The following is a 22,997-nucleotide window of genomic DNA, read 5'->3' as shown; positions in this document are numbered from 1 at the left end:
ATACAAAATGCAAGTGCTAGATTGACTAAATATTTCTAGTAGGCTAAAGTAAAATACAAGCAGTGCTGTTATCATTAATTGAAACTAAGGGAGCTTTACACAACACCATTTTAACCTAAAAACGGAAAAATGTTAATGCATTTTGGACGTTTATTTACACAGCGTTTGGGTATTAAAGTGCAAGCTTTGAAAATTGTATCATTATCATCTCTGTGTAAACTAAAAAAATTGTGAAAATGGTGATGTCATGCGCATTCGTATTGCGTGTTCAGTCAATAGGCGAATAGTTATTCTTTACAAAGTGACTTCGCCAACTACTGGCCTGGCATACATAATACAGCATTTTTGGTCGTCCTGGCGGCGTTGTCATCTGTAGGCCTACGCGAAAAACACAAAAGAAAAAACTTAAGTACATCGTTGTTGTGTAAATGTAGCCTACCCTAAAAATAACAAACATAACAGAATGACTAAATCTTAAACTAAAATTAAAAACTGAAAAATATAAAAAATAAAAGCTAATTCAAAATATTGATAAATAGCTACTACTATTAAAATAGGCTACTAAAATAACACTGCATACAAATTTTAGATTGACTAAAATTTGCAACAAGTGCTAGATTGACTACATTTTTCTACCTTTAAAGTGAAACAAAAGTTGCAATCGTCTTTTCTTCCCTATGTTTAAAAAAGGATTCTTGAGCAAGGAAAAAAAATGTAGGGCGGGACTTGATTTTGTCCATCGGGAGTTGATCGGACTGTTGTGGTTTGCTATTACTGTGATCATTTGAGTGGCAATTTGTCTTGTCCTCATGCCAGTAAACACGTCAGAAAGAGATGTTTGAAGAGGGAAGGGAAGAATTGTCAATTTTTATATCATGGGAACTAATAAAATTAGAAGTTAGGCATTTCAAGAGCAAAACCCCACCTGATTGTATCTGTTACAATTTACAGATGTGACATGAAGTGATAATCTCTTACATTTTTGTACTTATAAGGGCAAACATCTGTGACCACAACACATCTGTGACCACAACACATTTTGTTGGTTTTGTATTCCTGCAGTTGCACTTGTACTTGTTATTCCTGCCACTGTACAATCTTATTGGTCTAAAATCAGCTCAGCATGTACATATAAAAAAATATCTGGATTGGCTGAGATTGTAGCCTACATCAAACAGCAATTGTTGACAGAAGAATTGCTCGAATCACACCAGAAATCAGCACAGCTACACTGCACATCTGCTGTTTAGGGTGTCTTTTTTTTTTTTTTTTATCTGTTCAGCCCATAAGGCTCATGTAAAGCTACATTAAACACCAACATATAATTACTTCCACAGTCAGAGGAAAAACCACCAATAATGCAGCTTATTCTGTCAGGTTATGTGTTCAAAATACTCCAGTGCGCTATAGTAGAAACAACAGAATTTATCGTGACATCATTTTAGACCCAAATGACTGGGTAAATGTTAATCTTTTCCGAGTTATATTCATTTCAGCATATCTGCCGTTAGAAGATAAGACTACTATCACCAGTATGTCAGATCCGCTGACAGAAACCCGCTCTGTTTCACATCAGAGAGAATTAAATATGAGGCCTCACCAGACTAGGAGGTTTATAATAACCGTGCAACCTGACACCAAGGGTAATAATTCTAAGTTAATAAGACTCGGTATAGGGAACTCCATGTACTAGCTTATAATTAATGATTCCCTCTTTGTAAGATTAACTAAGAGGCCTGGTTTATTAGCTGGATGACAATCCCTCATTCAGCGCCTCAATCAGGCAGCGGGGGCTCCGTGCAGTTGAGTGCTGGCAGGGAGCTGGTTAACACTGACACGGCTGGCTGGTTTTAATAGGGAGGTAGTGGAGAGAGGGCGAGGTACAGCACACAGCACAGCCGACACCTGCAAACACTTGACTGGACTCGTACAGAGAGGGAGCGCGTCTGACTCTGGAATACTAACGGATTTGCCCCCTTATGATATTGTGAAAATGACAGTGCGACTGGAAATGGGAAAGTTTGTTTTTTGAGCTCCGCGTAATTCTCAAAGGGTAACCGGTTTCTGAACGCTAGTACTTTAACTGCGGCGACTAGAAACTTTGGCAACTGAGAAACAACGAAGAAAGAACTTGAAAGATTACAAACAAATGGACATTGACGCGTTTATGTGTGTTTTGTGACTGTTTTCCCCTCCCGTATCGGACAGCTTGTGTGCCACGGAATGTAACATCTTCCATCTTAAGTTACCTGGACAAGAAGTAAGTGGCTCCTTAAAGAATGAAACATTGACCAGTATGTTTGACAGTTGCTATACGGTTTGTTAATTTTCTCATGTTAGATTTCTTTGTTTACGTTATGCATGTGTCTCAAACAGTGACGTGCCTAACAAGACATCACTTTTAGGGCATCATCACGCGTAGATGATCCCCAAAAATGCATCTGATACAGAACGCCTATGCTGTAAAAATGAAAAGAATTGAGGTTTCACTGATCAATATACTGAGAGCACCTATAGGAACCCCTTAAAAAGTATCAGTTCCATAAGGAACTTACAAAATCGGACCCATAAGTTTTCAAGTGCCTTTAGTATCTTTCATTTTTATATTTAATTTTCACCAAGTCTTACAGTATCTTGGTGAGCAGCTTACTGCCATTGTCTCAGGCTCAGGGGTCCACAGGGTCCTTCGTCTTCAAGATGCCATGAGATTCCCACATCAGCCTTCATTGTCCACTTTACACCCACACGCCAAAGTTGCTCAGGAATTGTCAGTTTTCTGTTAAAACAAACTCAGTCAGTAGGCAGCTTTTGAGGAACACGAGGTGACATTTCTAAATTCACAATATATGTTCACCGGCTCAATTTATTATTAATTAGGAGCACTAACTGAAAAAGCAATGCATTATGGATTATAAGGTAAAAGCATAGCAGATCTAAAATAATATCAGATAAAGTTATCTTAGTTCCTATAGCCCCATTTGCAGATTTCTAATATAAGTTTTGCATAGAATAGCAAATGGATATATTTTTATTTACTTCTTCAAATAGTTGCTTATTTTTTTAAAGCTTTTTTTGTAGTTGGTACACAGTTCAAGACAGGTCAGGCATTATAAAAAAGGCTAAAACTATTGAATGTGTGGTTAATTTGGACCTTTAATCGGTTATTTGATTGATTTGTAAAGGGTCTGTGAACTTTATTTGAAATAGTGCCCTGGCTGTACAACATTTGGGGGTTTCTGGAACGTTGGTTTCAAACGTCAAAGCTTGAGATCCTTGCGCAAAACATGAAAATGCTCTTAGTGGTTATGATTTTTAAGCTTTTTTGAAATTCATGCTTTATTCTTGCAGCAGTTGAAATATTTAAAAAAAATGATGCATCATTTTTGCATCCTTGCTTTGGAAACTTAAGAATGATTTTTAAAAAAAATAATTTATGCTAAGACAGAGATGATGAATAAGGAATTGATTAGTAACTCAGTTTATGTGTTCATGGGTGCAATTAAGTTAGAATCATTAAATGCACCACATGAAGACATTTATGCAATTCTCTGTTTGTTACCTTGGCCCTTGTACTTAATGCCTCTTCTATGTTGTTTCTCTGCCATATTTGCATTAAGATGTTTTTTTTTATATCTTGCTTTGAAAGCAGATTACCCTGATTAAAATATGGTCTGTTTTAGTGGTGTAGAATTTTCACCAACCCATTGAAGTCATTCTAAACCAACCTGCCGCTTGAAATACTTGACAGTGGAATTCTAGGATCCATGTGGATTGTGTCTCATCAATTATTGAACAGTTATTGAGGGAGATGAGGAAAGAAGGTCTGAAATCGATTGAGAAGCATCTTGCCCTAAGGGGTTCACTGGATCTGCCTTTATTTTGGTATTGTTGACAGGCCTTAATGAATTATTAATCTTGCCAATCGTAGTATACACTGTACACTGACTTACCTAGAAGCTGTGCAGTCCATACTAAAATCCCTTGCGTGCACCATCTTTTTAAAGGCTACAGGCGTTTTTATTTTTTTTTGACAGTTAAACCATGAATTCAAGGGTTTTAGTTTTTGATGCAAATGTGTAATTGTGAGGTTTTACATAAGTACATTTATGTTCACTATAGAGAAATACAGTGGTCCCAAAACTTATTTGGACACTTATTAGAGATAAAATATCAAACCACATGGCATTGCAAAAAGTAATGATTACTAAACCAAGTGGTCTCAAAGTGATTTTTATTAATGAAGTCAGTTCTCCTCAAGTTTACCCAGGTGTCTTATGCCATGCAGGCTCGATTTATGCCTGATTTACCCCTTCCGACATTCGGAGTAAAAATCGCATCCAGGGCATCGGTCGGTTCCGTTGTTCAGCCTAGATTAGGCTATCTGTAAATGTGAGGCGTTTACAGATCAAATCTTAAACCTCCCGATCTGCTTGCAGACACATCGGGGCCGCCTCGACAATATCAAACATGTTTGATATTTAGGATTTTAAATCGGGATGATTACGACTATGATTACCTCAGTACTTCCACAATAGCCAATGAGAGACAAGTCTACAAGGAGACGGAAGTGACGGGACTTTTGAAATGGAGACCGTGAAACAACACGCAGCTGTATGAGTCTAGTGGACAACGGAGATGAAGTAACGGCTGGTCAAAATGTGACAACAACACGCTACAAAGAATAAGTATTGATACAGCAAGTTGCTGCGACACAGTATCCATTTTGTTTAGATCCGCTGCCCCGTGAGATCGTGTGAGGTGTTAATCTGGCCTCATAATCTTAAGAATATCTTGTAGTGTGTGATGCGCCGCGATAGTGTGTGCAAGTTCGAGATTTGAAAGAAGAAAATCTGTGAAGATTCTCCTTATGTGTGTAATGCAACCAGATTTCAAAATCGGTTAAGATTTAAAAACTCCTGTAGTCGGAGCCCGACTTTAAGGCAATCACACACTAGATAATCGGGGCGATTTTGGGCCCAATTCTCCCCTTCCGACAATCCTTTGCAAGTAAAGTCCTGATTATCTTGATGGTTCTACAGATTATTTTAACAGGTTTTCCTGTGGTGTGATGTGTGTTAAGAGTGATTGAATCTGTTCGGAAGAATATCGGACCACACCAATCTACTCTGTAGATTGTCACATGGAACGAAACGATACCCAATCAGAAAAAAGAGCTGACGAAATATGGAAGCATTACACGGCTTCATCCAAACCTTTTTCTTTTTTCCCCACAAATTTTCTGTAAAAAGCAGTCCAAACACTATTATCGCCATTTCTTCTTGCCCGTCGTTTGCCATGTTTGTTTACTCTAAAGTCACGTTTGACCGTGACACATTTTTTTGGATTTCCCGTGTTCACAGTCAGGACTCTGGTTGTTTTTGAAAGAAATCTTTTAGTGTGTGGTTTGCTGTCTTGGTCTCATCGGTCAAATCTAGGAATTTTTTTATCGCTATGTGGTTCTCTCACATTTTGAAAATCTGATAAGATTTAAAAAATCTTTTAGTGTGGGCCAGCCTTTAGCTTTTTAACCACAGATGCAGTTTTTGTCTTAATTTTAAACAGTATAGGCCTATGTATTGTTTTATAAATATTAAAACCTTCCAAAATGTTCTCTAAAATAAATTCCACTTAGTTTTATGCTTTGTTATTTAATGCAATGGCTGCTATATTTCTCTTACTGACAAGTTTTCAAGATGTTTCGCATCCAAGTTTATCCTTTCTTAATCGTTTTTTCCTTTTCCTTGTCATGAGGATGATGAAGAAGAAGATGATAATAATGTTAAAAGACTGAAGTAAGCATTCTAAATTGGTCACTTTGTTCTATTTTGAGCATTCCTTTAAGACATTATGAGGTCATGTTTGGGAAGAGAGTATGAGAGAACCTGGAGCTGATGTCTTTGTTATTAACACACTTTGAACATTAAGAAGGGAATCTTTTTTTATATAAACAGCCCCTTAAAGGCACATAAATATTCACACGGATACTTTTACAGGCATATTTCAAAGAGCCCAGATATGGATAATTAATACCTGTACAAACCTGTTGACACAATGTTTTGTGTGTGATGAGGAACATTTGTTATGAGAACAGAAATAGTCCTTTCATCAGATATAATTTGCAAACAATTTATTGGACATCAGTGCTTGTCAATGTTTGGATGACTGCCTTTCTTAAATTTTTTAAATATCCTATATTTTTAATTCATTTCCCATTTCAAACTTTTCACTTTCAGACCATCCACTCCTTAAGTTTACAGAATTTTTTACTAGTTTAATTTTCCCCCCAAATCTTTTTAGTGAAGTTATTATAATGAGTATTCTAATTGCTTCCCTTATCTTATAAATATTAAGGATTTTATCCCTCTCCCTGTTTTGTCTTAATTCAGTGAAATGATCTTTACCTCATGTTGTTTTTTTGCGCATTTCGACATTCATTTAGCTTTTTTTGTTCACTTCGTAAATGACACACTTAAATTCCCATTTGTCACAAGTGTCTCTCTCTCTCTCTCTCACTCTCTCACTCACTCATTCACTCACTCACTCACTCACACACACACACACACACACACACACACACACACACACACACACACACACACACACACACACACACATAGAGAGATGCACTCATGTATACACTTCTCACTCTCTACAAATACAACAAGCCTCTTGAGACGGTTGTCATGACAGCGTCAGCGGTGCTGGGGGGTCAGAGTGGGGTCAGACTGGACTCTAGGGTTTGGTGGAAGGGGGAATACGGGGCACAAGTGATAATTTAGTGATGTCATGGTGGAAATGGGAGGCATCCACCTTATGAATGAGAGTATTCTTAATGCAGATTGTAAATTATATCTGTATTGCTTTGAGATAATCGTTCACTCATATGCATGATTTGACACGCCTATTTACCGATTCCCCTATTTTTTGGTCTTCATATATTTATCATATCCTATATTCTCAATGTTCTTTAATGCATCCATTCAAGCTTCAAAGCAGAAGCACCTGACATGACTTTAGAATGCTGACCCCCCCCTATACAGCCCCCGTCAGCAACCCCATCCCAGTCCTGGTGCCACATTTATGGAGAAAGGCACAATGCAGGGGCGTCAATAACAGTGAGCAAGAGTGCCTAATCCCTGCAGCTGTCAGCCCTGGGAGAATTAAGCCTCCATTCTGAAGATTCTTGGGTCTTTGCCAATCAAGACCAACGGTAGTTGCTGCAAGAGTCCGCTGATAACCAAACTATCTATTCTCTGGCTGGAGAGGACAGTGGATACAAAGAAAATGAAGTCATCCCATCAGAAGGCCATGAAAGGCTTGGGGAAAAAAGATGTGGGGTGTTCATCAGCCGTTCAACTGGTTCAGTGATGCTACTCAAATGTCACACTGTAGTGTCTGGTTGTTCTCAGACTAGCTGGAAAATGTAATGGCATGACAAAAGAATAAAAATAAATGTTGAGTCAAGTGTTGAATGAGAGATGCCAAAAATAGCAAACGGAAACGTGTTACCTAGAGAATTTAACCCTTTCTTTTCTTTGACTATTGATCACAGTAAGATGATCTAAGGTAGTTGTATGAATGAGGTCGCAAAGTTATTGCATAATATATTGGTTTCATATCAGCTATTGGTTGATATTAGATTAAAAAAATTTAATTTATTGATTGATATTAGATATTTAATTGTGCATGCTCATTTCTTCTATTTTTGCATTTAAATTACCTTTCTCATCATCTTACACACAATTAAAATAAATCTGGAATCTTAAGCAAACATTAAAGTGAATATACATTTTTATACTGTACATTATAAAGTTGTGATGCATTAATTCACTTTTAAATGATTGTTTGTAATTTTTGTTTTGTTATATCTGCTGTTTTCAGCATTTTGTATTGCTTTAATTGGCTGTGTATGGATGGATGGATGGATGGATGGATAGATAGATGCTTTGGGTTGTCATTTGATCTCCAATGTAAAATCTGGGGCCTTAAGCAAAGTCAATTCTAAACAAATCAAAATACCATTGAAACCAACAACTAATGGATTAGTCCTAGTCCAGTGCATAACAACATTGCATCCTATCATGAGGTCCACTGGAAAACAGCTGTCAGCTATGAATAGCAGGAGCCATGCTGGTGGGGTAATTGTAGAGGAATTCAGTGTTTATCATGTAAATAAAAGAAGAGAGGGCATCAAAACAGGTGTTGGTATGCACTGGGAGGGCCATGTGCTGTTCGCCATGCTCTGCGTAAAGTCTCTCTAATTCTCCTGCTCTCAATTTGTAACATTACACACAAGCACCACTTTCAGGGATCTGGTTTTGCCAAAGGGGAGGGGAGCATTGTGGTGGGGATTAAACAGAGAGACGGGCAGAGTTCATATGTGCGTATTTATGTGTGTGCGCATGGCTTGGGAATGATGGAGTGCATTAATATTGCATGATGTAAAAGCGCCTTTTTTGTTATTTCTGAATTAGTGGCTCATTATTTCCCCATTGGAGAACCTATAATATGTGCCCTGCTGCTCTTTCTCATTGTGTGAGGAAACGGTTGTTGCTTGGTGACTGCACAACACTGCTGATGTGTGAAGGTGAAAATGTCGCCGTGGTTTGGGTGTAGCGGTCACTTCAAAGACACGCAGATAAGATGTTCAGAGCTTAGCGGCCTTTGAAGACAGGAGCCGAATCCGGTTCTTAAGGGTGGTGAAGCTTAGCCAATGACTCCAAAGCTGTCTGCTCCACCCGGTTTAAATGCACAGTGCCGAACCTTCGTGTAGGGGGCAGCCAACATTAGAGCTGGAGAAGGGCCACAATTCCCTCAACAGTGGCATGCACTTAGCTCCTTGACACTAGAGAGCATATGTGTGTTTGTGAAAACCTTCCCTTGCTTGCTAAGCGCACAACATGAACTTACTTTAGACCTGGCCCAGAGAAAGACAATCTGTTATGCCACTTGCCAGTATACTTTAGGGCTGGCTGTCAGCCATTTTTGCATGACAGGTCCAAAAAACATGCATCAAAGCCTACATTAAGTGTATGAAAAAGCAGAAATACAGCATTAAATATTTATCTACATTAAATGAAAAATCCGTAAAAATAGGGCCCTATTGTGTTGATATGAAGGAAATTTTCATATTTATTTTGGAGGTGTTATGCCTGTATTTTAAATTACACATTGTGTTGTGTTTTAGGGTTAAAGTATGCCCGTAAACTTGACAGATAATGTCTTGGCAGAAAATTACCAGTACATTTTTTCTTACAGTGAAAAAAGCTGTCTGTAGTATTTTTTTTTTTTTTTTTTTTTTTAATAAATAAATTAAACGATATGTCTAAACATCCATACAAAGAGAGTTTGGTAATATAATTAAAAGTATGGTAACTTGCATTTGCCAGTATCCTTTGCATCAGTTGATTAGATGACAGAACACAGATGACAGTAAATTTTGTTTCCATTCAAATTTTAAATGTGTATTTGAGCACAACTAATTACAAATAAACAGGAAGTAAGACATTGGGTTAGGCACTTGTCCGACTGGGAGACCAGTTGGCTGATCAGCTAAACCAGTAAAAACCAGCAAACCAGCGTAGGCTAGTTCAAGCTGTTTTTCAGCAGGGAAGGTAGAATTTTACTTTCTAGTCGAAAGCTAAACTTAAGTCTGAGTTCCTGGTAAATGATTATTGTATTTCTTCTGTGGTGGATGTTGAAACATGACCCTCTTGACCCCTTTGTACACTTGTTAGCCCCTGGGGGCTGTTTTCCGAGTCAGTGGCAGCTCTATTGCTGAGCTAATGCGTCACGCTAATGAGCGCTAACATTGACAGCAAACCGCATTAGCCCCACCCAGCCTTCGTTCTGAGAGGTGATAGGGTTGACTGCTTCACCTTTGCTTCTCCACCTCAGTGCTTTAATTGCTCAGGTTAAAGCTCTTACTTTTCTCCTTTTTTTCCATCTGTCTGTTGTTTGCTCAGATGTACCAACTGAAAAGTGGTTGCAAAACCTTCAGAGGCCTTGTGGTGGTAATACAAGGTTTGGGCTGTAGAATATGTTTTTGATTCTCACTTTCTTCACAGGAGTATGAAATGTAGCCTGAGGGTTTGGAGGGGATTTCAGAGATTTTAAGATTCTAGTTCAGCTTGTCATGTAGCCGTATATCTTGGGTGGGGTAATGTAGAGTGGTTTTTCTACATGCGTGTATTACTTTAAATCTGTTATGTTGTTTTACTCTATAGTTTTCTTTAACCATTTGTATTGGTATTACCAAATAAAAACCAAAATAAAATTTGAACAAATTATAATGATTGGCTCAAAAAATCATTTTGGTAATCCAACTCCAAAAATGCACTTATACATACAATTCACTGCAGTTCCCAGAACATTTTTTCTTTTTCACATAAATTATTATTACAGGGGCAGATTATTGATTAATAAAGACTTATTTTTGAGCAGTTCCTTGCACAAAACAATATTATTATTTTTTCAATGTACATTTTTAATAGACAATTTATCTCTTCTCATCCAAGAAGTTTCTATTGTTTGTTGTGCATATTTATGTTTTCTCTTTTGCCCTTTCAAAACTAGACTGCCTGTTTCTTGTTCAATCTATTGACAATGCAGAAAAGAGCTACAGCAATAATGAAAGAGAACCCTATAAATTAAGACCTATGTAAGAACATAAATGCACACCACTTCTTAATTTGAAATGCTACATATGATACTTTGGATGATTTTATTTCAGCTCTCTGCTTTTTCTATTGAATTATAATGGAAAAAAAAAGCAGGGTGAAACCTAATTTCTCTACTAATCTAAACTGCTTCATAAGTTATTAAAGCAGACTGTTGTGAGTAAGTCATTTTATTTATAAAATGAAAATGGTCAGCACTTCTATTAGTATTTATAACATTGTAAAAATGAACCATAGTTAAAGCATGCAGGGCCTTATCCAGACTGTTAATGCATGTAAATCTGAATTCAACATCAACAATCACCATCTTCTAATTTGAAAGGCTTTTATTGCATATCTGTGACAATAAAACACTGTACAAAAGAGTTATGCAAATACACTGGAAATAATTGCACGTTTGTGTGGGTAGCTGATATTTTTTATTGCAAAGCAGTCCAATTATTCATCAAGAGAAATAGGCAGTTTAAAAAGCAATATTAATCAATGCAACACAATTTGGATACCATATGCCCTGGCAACTTACGCTGCTTGACATAAATTGTTAAAAAGGGCTAAAGTTTTTTTTGCCGCCTTGAACTCATCTTGACCTCTCTCTGAATGTTGGATAAAACGCGGATGTGAGCAAGGGCGTGACCAGCGAGTTATAGATTGTCATGGGAACATCAGGTCACGTATAGACCATCTTGTGTCTTTGAACTTTTTAAATCTGAATTTATACATGCACATTGTCCCAAACCTATTTGAACACACTTGCCCAATGAAAAATTAAAATTTTATTAAAAGTGTGAGGTGCACGTGCGATTTCACGTTTATCTCTAAATTTAACTGGATTTTTTTTTTTTTTTCAAATGAGCCTGGGTTGAGTTAATCGCATAAACAGGTTACTTTATACTTTAGTTGTATTTAGTTTTCATATGGATTGGTTTATACACTCTTGTCTTGTTTTGTCATATAGGCTTATTTATTTAATGACTAGAGCGAATAGTTACAAAATTATTCTTCTTTGCAGACACTAACAGCTCCAGGCTAAAATGCGACAATAGTCTCTGATTGTACCCCTCTGAATTCTCCCCATGGGTCGTTCTCAACGTGCCTCCGGATATCAGGTGGCCCAGATAAACATATGCAATCTGTCACTGCCCACAACTGATGGACCAAACAGCCACCTTCATGTTTTCCACCAATTTTGTTGCATCATTTACCAGAAATAAAGCATCTAATATCAAGTAGAAAACAAGTTTTATGGATGAAAAAGAGTGACTAATGGAAAATGAGCCACATCCTTGAAAAAATAGAGCAAATGCAGTGAAATCAAATGAAAGCTCATCCCTTGATTTTTGAGCAGCTCATGTTTCTGGTTTTCTTGGCATGCATGATTTAGCCTGATCATCCATCTTTAGTGATGCTGTCATTGTGTTTTGTGTGTCTTTGGTTAAAGGTTGCTGGCCGCTGTGGTTTAAAAGCAGTGTGAGTCTCAGTTGAAGTTCTTAGTTGTGTGTTTTTGTAGTGAGTTATTGGCTTTTTAGGCCTCTTCAGCACATGAGAAGCCCAGTAATCCAACCCACAGAAGTAGAGATGGTTTTCCTGGTTTCATCAATCTAGAAATTCAAGATGGAGTCAGCCATTAGAATCCTTCAATCATTTTCAGGTATCAACAAGGTATACAAATCAAGTAAATAAACACGAGAGAAACAAATGAAGATTATCAGGTTTCCTTATTATGTATTTGAGACTTTGAGAACCAAGAAAAAAAGAAAGCAATGAACGTATAATTAACCTAATCCGAAAAATTTTTGGTACACAAGTCTTGAGAGCACAAGATTACATCAAAGGACAAATATGTCAAAGAGGAAACTGGACAGACATGTAAGGACGAGTCTTCTGTCAATGTGAAGACTGATGAGGACCAACAGGTCTTAGAATTGAGAAATGGCCCGTCTTCTATAGAGGAATGTGTGGCAGAGGGTAATCGGCTCTAGACAATCCCTCAGAGCTCAGAAATGGCCTTGGTTTTGAATTTTCTCAGATCATTTTTACTGACTAGATGAGCTGTTAGAAATGCACTCTTGAAATTCCTAGCTGTATAGTTTGATTAAAAAACAACCAATAAACAGAGATTTAACATTCTTTTTAATAATGGGGGACACGCAGGGTGTTGGTCATGTGATCAATCTTGCCTTGTCTTTATTCATTGGGGCTCCCCCTGTTAAAAGTCTTTCTTTGTTGGAGGCCCATTGAAGAATTCTGTATTGACTTACAAACTCTCCTTTTCTTAAGTTATACATTCAAAAATTACCTCTAAATATTGTCTCCCCACTAAAGCATGAGATTCTGTGAATCATGCTTTCTTATTTTTCAATTAGAGCTGCTCTAAAGGGTCCTGTGAGTGAAAATGCAGACATCGGTTCAGCAGGAGGGAGCCACTGCAGTTGAATCATTGAGGGAAAGTCTCCCAGAATCCTTTGTGTCAGGTCGCCCCATGACCTACTGTTTCCACATACCCAGGCTCCTTAATGGTAAATGCGCTGCGCTATTGGTTTTCTGTATTCATGCCTGCTGCATGGAAACTAATTTCCACTTGAAGAGGAGCTCAGCTGGAGAGAGAAAAATATAGAGTGTTAGAGAGTGGGACAGAAATGAGAGAGAGAGAGAGAGAGAGAGAGAGATCAGCCTCAGCCATGCATAAATGAAACAAGAATGACATTTTTGTAAAGCACTAATACTCTGAATATGTTTTAAACGCACAGTAGCCAGGTTTATATATTTATCATTAATAAATCAATTTGTTTCAATCTCATACATCTGAACAAATTAAATCTTGCTTGTTTCACAATTGGCCATGTTTAAACTGTATTCATACTGATTAAATGTAATTGTAATTGTTGAACAGATTTATGCTGATCTAAATAAATTCATTTTGAAAATATAATTATTTAGATCAAATTAAATTGATGCAAATAATAATAAACTATGCCATTATTTCTTAGAATTTACTGCTGATCCAGACCTGTGCTGTTATTTTTTTCAGTGGATCACAAATGGCAAATTTTGAAGAACCTCACACACTTTTCTCCATACCATTCCAAAATAAAAAGCATGACACACTACAGAAAAACCAAAACAAATTACTATTTTCTAAGTCTTCTAAAACCATACAACTATTACTTATTTTAATTTAATTTCAATTGTATTTATTTATGGGTTTTTCTTCTTTATAGTGCTTTTGTTTTAATTTTTGTTTCACTAAAAACCGACATCAGGCTGTGTAAACAATGACATAATTTGTTTAGCTAATTATCACTTGTAAGATTCCTTGTTTGTTCAGTAATATTTTGAACAAGCATGCTTAATACCTTTAAATCTATGTCAGTCTATTCTCTATAATGTGATTACATTTTCTTTCCCCTTCTTCAGACATCATCCTTTGCTTTTTATCTGTAATTCATCCTCCCTGCTGTCTGTCTCACCCTCTGCTGCTCATTTTATTGCCTCACCCTTGTCCTTGACCTCTGCTTATTCTCAGATTTACTCTGCTTCGGGTCCGTTTTATAAGAACCTCATCATTCTGTTGCTGCGTGTGCAGGTGTGGCACACTTATGCAGAGACACACACACACACACACACACACACACACACACACACACACACACACACACACACACACACACACAGTGATAATGACACCCCTGTAGCCACTTGAGGCATATAATTAGAGAGCAGACATGTGCTGACTCTTAACGATAGGTGTTCTCTAGGCTACAGGGCTCACCCATGACTGCACCCTCACATTTACAGTGCATCTCAAAATAAAAGATGCACTCCCTCAGGTTCAGAAATAAAAGCATGATGCAGATTGTTTGGAATTGTACTGCCATATCAAACGGAGTAGTTAAAGCGGTGTATCATTACAGATAATCAGTGTTGGGTTGCTAAAAGTAGTGACGCTACTAATTTAACTACAATTTTCAGTTGCTGTTTTCAAAATAGTGTCGCTGTTCAAGTAACCAAATATTTTCTCAAAGTAGCAAGCTGTATTTTTGTAATATTGTATGCTATTGTACTACTGTACGTAAATGTATTCATTCTTACATGAACTAAATGTTGAGACTCTTGAAGCATTTGGGAAGCATGATTCAATTAGTTAGTCGATTCACTTCGATAGTCTTTTCTTTTCAATTGTAACGTATATCTGAGTGAAACCACTTCTCGACAAGTAAAAATGTAGGGCGGGACTTGATTTAATTTATATGGTTGTGGTTTGATATTGCTGTGATGTCATGTGAGTGACAGGTTTGTCACGCCCTCGCGCCAGTAAACAAATCAGAGAAGAGAAGTGATTGCAAGAGGAGAGGGGAAGTAAAAATTACGAGGACATGTGACCCTGGACCACAAAACCAGTCACATGGGTCAATTTTTGGAAATTGAGATCTGTACATCATCTGAAAGCTGAATAAATAATTTGTTAGGATATGATCATATTTGGCCGAGATACAACTATTTGTAAATCTGGAGTCTGAGGTTACAAAAAAATCGAAACATTGAGAAAATCGCCTTTAAAGTTGTCCATTTATGTTCACGATTGTGAACACGGTACACAAAATTTACGGTAGGAAATTTACAAATTATTTTTATGGTCATTTTGACCCATACAATGTATTGTTGGCTATTGCCACAAATAAACCCGTACGACTTGTGACTGGTTTTGTGATCCAGGGTCACATATACATTTAAATTCCATAAGAATTGTCCATTTTGATTTCATGGTGACTTAAAAAAAAAAGACTTGTTTGAAAATATTAAAATATTAATTCCAATAATTTTACAAAATTATGCTTTTCATATGTTTTTGACTATTTTATTGGTGGTATAGTGTAAATTGAATTGTTCAAATGCTATTCAGTGCCTTCAGCCGTATAGAGATTTATGTATATATTATATGAATCTTTTTATTAGCTTGGCAAGCTAGTTTCAGAGTTGCTTCCCTAACACAGCAGCTATGTTATTATATTTCAGTATTCATCAATGCTCTTTTTTGTAATGTTTTAGATAGGCCTATATTTATATGTATACAAAACAAGTCAGCCAAAAGGAAGCAAATTAGACATACTGTGGGAGCGCTTTGCTTTTTCTGTCTGTCTGGATTGTTGAGATAAATTTGACATGATGACAAAAATGTGTTTGTGCCAGGTTTTAATCTTCACAGACTGGTCATTCCCTCTGGTGCCTTTCAAGGGTAGCAGACAGTGGAGAATTCAGCAGTGCTATTGTTTTATGAATCTCACACATCATTTGTGCCGAACCCAAACGCTTACGGAAATATCTTTTTTTATATATTTTTTTAAATGGGCCAATTGGTCTGCTTCAGATCCTTAAATGTATTTCTGTTGATGTATTTCTCTTCTCCAGATCAAATTCATGATACTTCAGTACATTCGTCATAGACAAAGAGCTGTTGGCTATTGTTCCTCTGTCATTTTTCATCACTGGAAAAGTGTCATTTACTCTGGAAGAGGGCCAAAGTACAGCATTTCATAGCGTGTTACAAAACTACTTCAGCAAAGAGGCAGTTAGTGGTAGAACCACCACAAACCTGTTAAATAACAGCATAGTATACATCGTGTACTTTTGTGATGACACTAATTATTTTAAAGGATTATTCCGGGTTCAGTCCAAGGATACAGTGAGACACTTACAATGTAAGTGAACTGGGCTAATTCAATCAAGACGTAACCAATATGGGGTTAACATGATTTTAGTGTGAAATAATCCCTTTCTAACCTTTTCTGTGTAAAGTATCAACTTTACTTCAATATATCAACTTCAACTTCATTCCCATGATAATGTAATGCCGAACCCCCTAAAATGACCGTAAAAATCACAAGAGCAACTTTATAGCTCAAATAATACACAAGTTTAAACAAGAAAATATGCTCATTAGTGCTCATTAGTGCTGTATTTTGTCAAAAATACAATAAAAACAAGAATACAATAAAAACAGTTTTGAAATATTATTATCTATGTAAATATATTTTAAAAATTTGAATTTATTTCTGTAATTGCAAAGCTAAGTTTTCAGCAGTCATTACTCCAGTCTTTATGGTATTATCAGTGTTGAACAGAAGCAGTTGTGCTGCTTAATATTTTTGTGGATTTAGTTTTTTTTTACAGTAAATGGATTTTTTTTGTAACAATATGAAAGTCTTCACAATTTATGAATGCATCCTTGCATTTTAACATCTTTAAAAAAAAATCTCACTGACCCTTAACTTTTGAACTATGTAAGTGCTAATATAAAATATTAAGCTTCACATGTTTGCTTTTAAATCCCTCCAAAAAACATTGTAAGTGATTATTAAACCAAATATGTTTTGCCGCACTGTAAACTCCAGACATTGACATATTGTGTATATATAAATCATTGTTCTGAGCTCAGCGTCTTTGAACATTTTCATTATAAAACATGCTTGTGTTTGCATTCCTGTTACGGTTATCCCTCATTAAGCATGTAAATCTGTGTACACAGCTTGCGTAGATACGTGCCCGCCATGTTTAGCACCTCAGAACGGGGAGATTTTCTGCAGATACGGAAGCTCACAGTAGGTTTCCCGTTCCCTGCCGCCCAGGAGTGAGAGTTTAAGATTTAAAGCAAGGCAGTGTGACATGGATTTGCTGTAGCTGGAAGGATTTGGCAGACATACTTAAGAAACCATTGCTCTCTGACTGCATAGTTTTCTAATCTCTTTTGGGCGCATGTCCCCAGTGCAGAAAGACTTGCTGCCCTCTCCCACACAACCTAACACTATTTTCATGGAAAAGGCCAATTGAGTTTAGATTTTTGTCTTTTTTCCCCCAGATATAAAGGTAAAAACAACACAAGACTGTGTACCTTTGGATAATTTGAGCTGCTGTGTTTACATGCCTCAGCATTGTGATTTAACTGGCCTGTTTATAGTCCTCACTGTGGATGGTTGTAAATGCTCAGAGAAAAGACGGAGAAACTTACAACCCTGTGCTACCATGTGGAAACATTCAGTCAAATATGAAAAACCAACCAGACACCTTTAGTGCTTTGTTTTCTTTTCTTTTCTCTTCTCTTCTGAGCTTCTTTACTGACGGGTGGGAATTTTCTTGTTTTTCAGTGACCTGTAAACAGGCCTGAATTTTAGGCAGGGCTTTTCAGGACGGGAGCCAGACAAGAGCATTGTTGAAATCACTTTTGTTTTATGGGCCACATTTATGGAAACAAATTGAAACCTATCCTTAAATGCAAATAATTGCTGTCAGCAAACAATGAATAAGCTTTCTAGTGTTTCACAATATGTAACGCATGAATTGTTTCTGTTTCTCACACTTCTTCACAGATCTCGGTGGGAAAACTTCTGCCATTATCGTGAACATGATGCAAACCCTGCTTCTCATCCTGAGCTTGTGTTTCTGGGGTTGTAATGGCAACGCCCGCACAACACCACGAGTGCACCTGTCATATAAAGGTGAGAAATGTGAATCTCATCATTATCTCACTTAAAAGATACAACCATTCAGGCAGAAACGTGAAACATTTAGCGAATGTCTTCAGAGATTAGAGGTTTTTATCCTGGATATGTGAGGGTGAATTTTAAGTGTCATTTTTAAACTTGTATGACTTTCGTTCTTCTGTGGAACACAAAAGAAGATATTTTAAAGAATGTTTCAAATGTCTTTGTTCTTCTAATAGAAGTCAGTGGTGTCTAAAACAACCTTGGACCCCATTGACTTTTCATTGTATGGACAAAAAAAAAAAAAACAGACATTTTTCATAATATCTTCTTTTGTGAAGAAAGTAGGTCATACAAGTTTGGAATGACATAAAGGTTAGTAAATAATGACAGAAAATTATTTTGTTTTTTTGGTGAACTACTGTAACTCTTTAAGAAAATACAATATCTTCTCAAAGGACCCCCTTGAGTTCCTTCTCTGGACCCCGGATTCAAAACCCTGATCTTAGATGATAACTTTTATGATCAAATTGTCTAAAACAATAAAACATTCACATTTGAAATTGAAATGCATTGCCAAACAATGTGGAATCTTATAATCTCATATTTTCTGGTGTTTATTTTTCGTTTAATTTGAAAGGCTTGTTTGAGTTTTCTAGAAAGTCTGTGGAATGTAGTTTTCATGCTATGTGGAGCTTCTGAGTGGCTTTTTAATACCTCTTTTCTTACTGTTCCTCATGTCACACTCTCTCTCACACTTTCTCACTTCCTGTCTTCCTGTGTATGTTTTGAATCTGGCACCAGCATGCCTCATCTCCCAATTAATGCCCCAGAGAGGGGACTACCCATCATCCCCTCTGCAGGGGGATGTGTCACGGCGGGGCACAAAGAGATGCAAGCAGAGCGAGGCAGATGTTTGAAGTTTAAAAGTCAAATCTCACAAACACAAAAGCATTAGCATTTTTCCCCCATTCAGCTCGCAAATGGCGGTCAAATACCAGGCTTGAAAAGATACAGTGGCATTGTTTTATATAATGAAAGCCGCCATGCACAGTTTCATGCAGACACATTTATAATACTATTTTGCCCACCCGTCTGACAGAAGCACAGTGGCACAACAGGTCAAAGTCTGACATGAATTCGCTCTCAATTCTCAGAAACTGTCACACACAAAACCTAGCAGGTGTCTCTGCAGTGCAGCCCCATTACTTTGTATAATCCATCAGAAAGTATTCACACACAAATAGAAACACATAAACTCACACACACACTTACAGTCTCCTCTGCAAGGTATATTTAGTACACAACCTGGTTGCATGTGCCAACCTGTGCCAGTTCATCTAGCTGAGGCATGGTTCCTCATGACACCCTACTGTCAGGATGCTGGGCTTTCCTAACAGTGTCCCAACCAGGTGCAATGCAACAATTTTTCAGGCCACACTGAAATTAAAAATGCTGTGCAACACAACAAACAGCAAATCGGCATACCTTTTATGGCTTTCCTTGGGGAAATTGAGGATCTTCCACAGTCAGTCTCTCAGTTTTTGATGTTTAATATACAAATGGTATGACCAAAAACTATTTGGACTCTTAAAAATGTATGAATATCATTGCATTATGTAAGAAAATATATATATATATAAAAAAAAAATGTATATGAACTTTTATGTAAAATTGATGGTTACTTTCGTCACTTACGGCTTTTTAAGATCTAGTGTTCTGTCTGATTTGAATTAGACACAGAGATAAAGTAGTGCGTAAGATTACATTTATTTGAATGAATGAATTATATATATAAAGAGAGAGAGAGAGAGAGCGATTCGTACTTGCTTCTTTTTAGCGTCTCTCTCTCTCTATGAATACAAATATTTTTATTTTTTTTAGTAAATGTTTTATTTTGATTTGTTTTTATTATTATTATTATTATTATTATTATTTAATTACTTTATAGCTTTTCATTAAACTCATAAACCCTGCAAATTATATCACGATACCCAGTCTGGGAAACCCTAACGTAATGTAATATTTAATGCACTTAATATTGTTGGTATCAAAAAAATTTAATATATTTTCTCTCTCTTTGTATTTTTATATCAATATGGTACAAAATTATCCATTTTAAATCAATGTGATAAGTAAGTTAGGTCAAAAGTAATCTAAAATGTAATCATAAAGTAGTCAGAATACATTAACTAAAATGAGTAATCTAAATTACATTACTAAATACAATTTTTGTCATTGTAATTTTGAATCAGCAACTGACTAAAATTTGTAAGTAATCTACTCAGAACTGTGTATGCATATATATTATAAATACACAGTTCTGAGTAGATTACTTACAAATTGTAGTCAGTTACTGATTCAGTTATTTTAGTTAGTAATGTAATCTAGATATTGTTTACTCATTATGATTGTTGTTTATTACATTAAATGTACTAAAATATAGTTCTCTTTTCAACCAAAATATTTCACAAAAGAGGTTTGTTAGGTTGTAAATAATAAACAATCAAAATATTATTCACAATTAAGGGAAAAAATTATTATAGGCTATTTGATTGTTGTGCATATGTGATTGGAAAACTTCTACTATTTTTCAGTGTTTTAAAGATTTTGTATACAAACCCAGCTATGAGTTATAGGGTTTATGTTAGTCTTTGAAATATAGTATGTGTGTGTCTGAGTGTGTAAGTGTGAATGTCTGTGCACCCGAGTGTTTGCGAAGGTGATTATGACCCCGGGTTGACTGGGGTTATTATGTGCGTAGGTGACAGTGGGATAGATCCCTGTTCTGAGAAACAGGATTGGCTTGTGGCGTTTGAGGTTTATTATTAGCTTGTGTGGTTGCTGTGTTTACCTCGGCCAAAGCACAGGGAAGCCCCCCAAAGCATGGCAGGGCTCACTGCCAGCAACCTGCTCCAAAATGCCACAGAGACAACAGGAATGTTTGGGGCTTTAGCCGGTGTCATCCAGCCTGAATCCATCTTCACCCCACAGCAGGGCCACTGGCTTTATCAGAGTCAGGTATTGAAATTTGAGTTATGGTCAGGGTTGGGTTTAAAGATTTGGGACTCCCATTCAGGGCATCCGAATCAAAATAATTCTGCAACGCTCTTGTTTGTTTGTCCATTCATCCACTGCTACTCCCATTTCTTCTCAAGACTGAGATGAGTGACTTGAGTGCATTAAGAGTAACACTCAAAAATTCTCTGAGTTCTCTCTGGAACCAGGCCACTTTCCCAGAGTGCCACTTAAAAACTGACAGCGATGCCTGCTTATTAATGTGGGAAATGTTTCTGGAAAGGGTATGTGGATAAATGAATTGTATAAACCTGAATTACGAGTTAGAAGGTCAGAAACAGAGTTATGGGAGATGATTTCTCTTATTCCCATAGACATTTAAGAGAAAAGCCACATAAGACTAAGAGACTAATATCCACCTTCAGAATTTCACAGAAATTTCCAGAGCCCTAAATCACCCATCATTCATGAAATTCTACACATCCAATGATCCTTGAGTGAAAAAAAAAAAAAAAAGCTTACTGAAGGCAAGTAATCAGTGATGAAATAACAACAAAGAAATTACATGTATATAGGAAAACAAGCTACAATAGAACAAAGACACAAATTAAATAGAACTACCTGAAAAACTTCAAGCACTAGAAATAAGAAATACTACATAAATAGAATAAAAGTAATTAAATGTATAAACAAAAACACTGTATACATAGTCTTTACTGTGTAAATTAAATATACATGAATTCTTTTTAAAGTTACAAAATTGGTTCAGTCAAGAGCAGTGAGAGATTATCTTTTGTTGTTTGATTAACATTAATGACAGACTGCAGCAGGTTTATTAGGCTGCTGTCACTTTAAGAGTGAATGAACGCATCCAATATACTGATTCACATGCGTTTTCTTTCTCAACTGTTCGCATTCACTTAAGACATAAATGACTGTTTACGAGGATACTTGCAAAGATGGGCATTTTGTACAAGTGTGTGCATTTAACCGTTCAAGCCCAATTAGGCAGCAAAAAGAACTCAGTTCATTACTCACAGGCACTCTGAGCAGCAGCTTCATGTGCACGTGTCTCTTAGACAGCACTCAGAAACCATCTCTCTTCGTGCGTATATACCGAAATGAGTTCTCATTAGCTGCTTATTGCTCTTCAATGGCTTAAAATCACTTGTTTTTAAACCACAATGCTTAAAAATGCATGCAAATGATAAACTTTTGTGACCGTGCAGCACAGCAATGTCAGTCAATGTAAATGTCTTTATCGCGTGAGTGTAAACGCGATAGAGAAGATGGTCCAAAACCTCTACTGGTTAATCGTGTTTACCGGTTTATCGCCCAGCCCTACAAATTAAACATGTAGTAACAAGCTAGTTTTAAAACAGAAGCTGATGTTATTGTAGCTCCTATGTACAATTTATTTTAGTCAGACTTTGTGGTGTTGATTGAAGGCATTATTGTTCATATCAAAAAAGTATGTCCTGTTATACTGGTGGATTTACAGCATGGGCGCCTTGTGCAATAAAGAGGGTATTTCTTGAAAGCATCTGTCTAATTTGTAGTGATACAACTGTATTGTTCAAGCTTATCTTTGTTGTTGGATCAAAGCCTTGCAAATGAATACAAATGGATTTTTCTATCATATATGACCATCCAAGTTTCTAGTGCAAAGTGTTTGTTGGCAGATACATTTATAATGAGGTCATGTAGTTTTGCATTTCATCTACAATCAACATTTCCTTCCCTTGAGAAACACAGAAGAATTCCTCACCAATGAGACACTTTAGCTTGACATCTTTTCCTGTGAAAAATGCTCTGGGGTTTTTCT

At 36.6% G+C, this 22,997-nt stretch overlaps 1 protein-coding gene across 2 annotated transcripts in view; it reads left to right on the top strand.

Moving 5' to 3' along the window:
* Positions 1–1,852: 1,852 nt before the first annotated feature.
* Positions 1,853–22,997, top strand: part of sema3gb (sema domain, immunoglobulin domain (Ig), short basic domain, secreted, (semaphorin) 3Gb) — a 32,717-nt gene continuing 11,572 nt past the window's right edge. The window contains exons 1-2 of one of the 2 annotated variants that reach the window (XM_084086896.1): positions 1,853–2,260; positions 18,041–18,169. In XM_084086896.1, coding sequence (XP_083943022.1) covers positions 18,076–18,169 — 94 coding nt within the window. In that variant the 5' untranslated portion in view covers positions 1,853–2,260; positions 18,041–18,075. The remainder of the gene's footprint in view (positions 2,261–18,040; positions 18,170–22,997) is intronic. The other variant, XM_084086897.1, reaches the window with a different exon arrangement.

The sequence above is a fragment of the Abramis brama genome (genome assembly GCF_963993115.1).
Source record: "Abramis brama genome assembly, chromosome: 16".
Taxonomy (NCBI): Eukaryota; Metazoa; Chordata; class Actinopteri; order Cypriniformes; family Leuciscidae; genus Abramis; species Abramis brama.
Note: the sequence above shows the minus strand (reverse complement) of the source record. Positions and strands in the feature narration are given on the sequence as shown.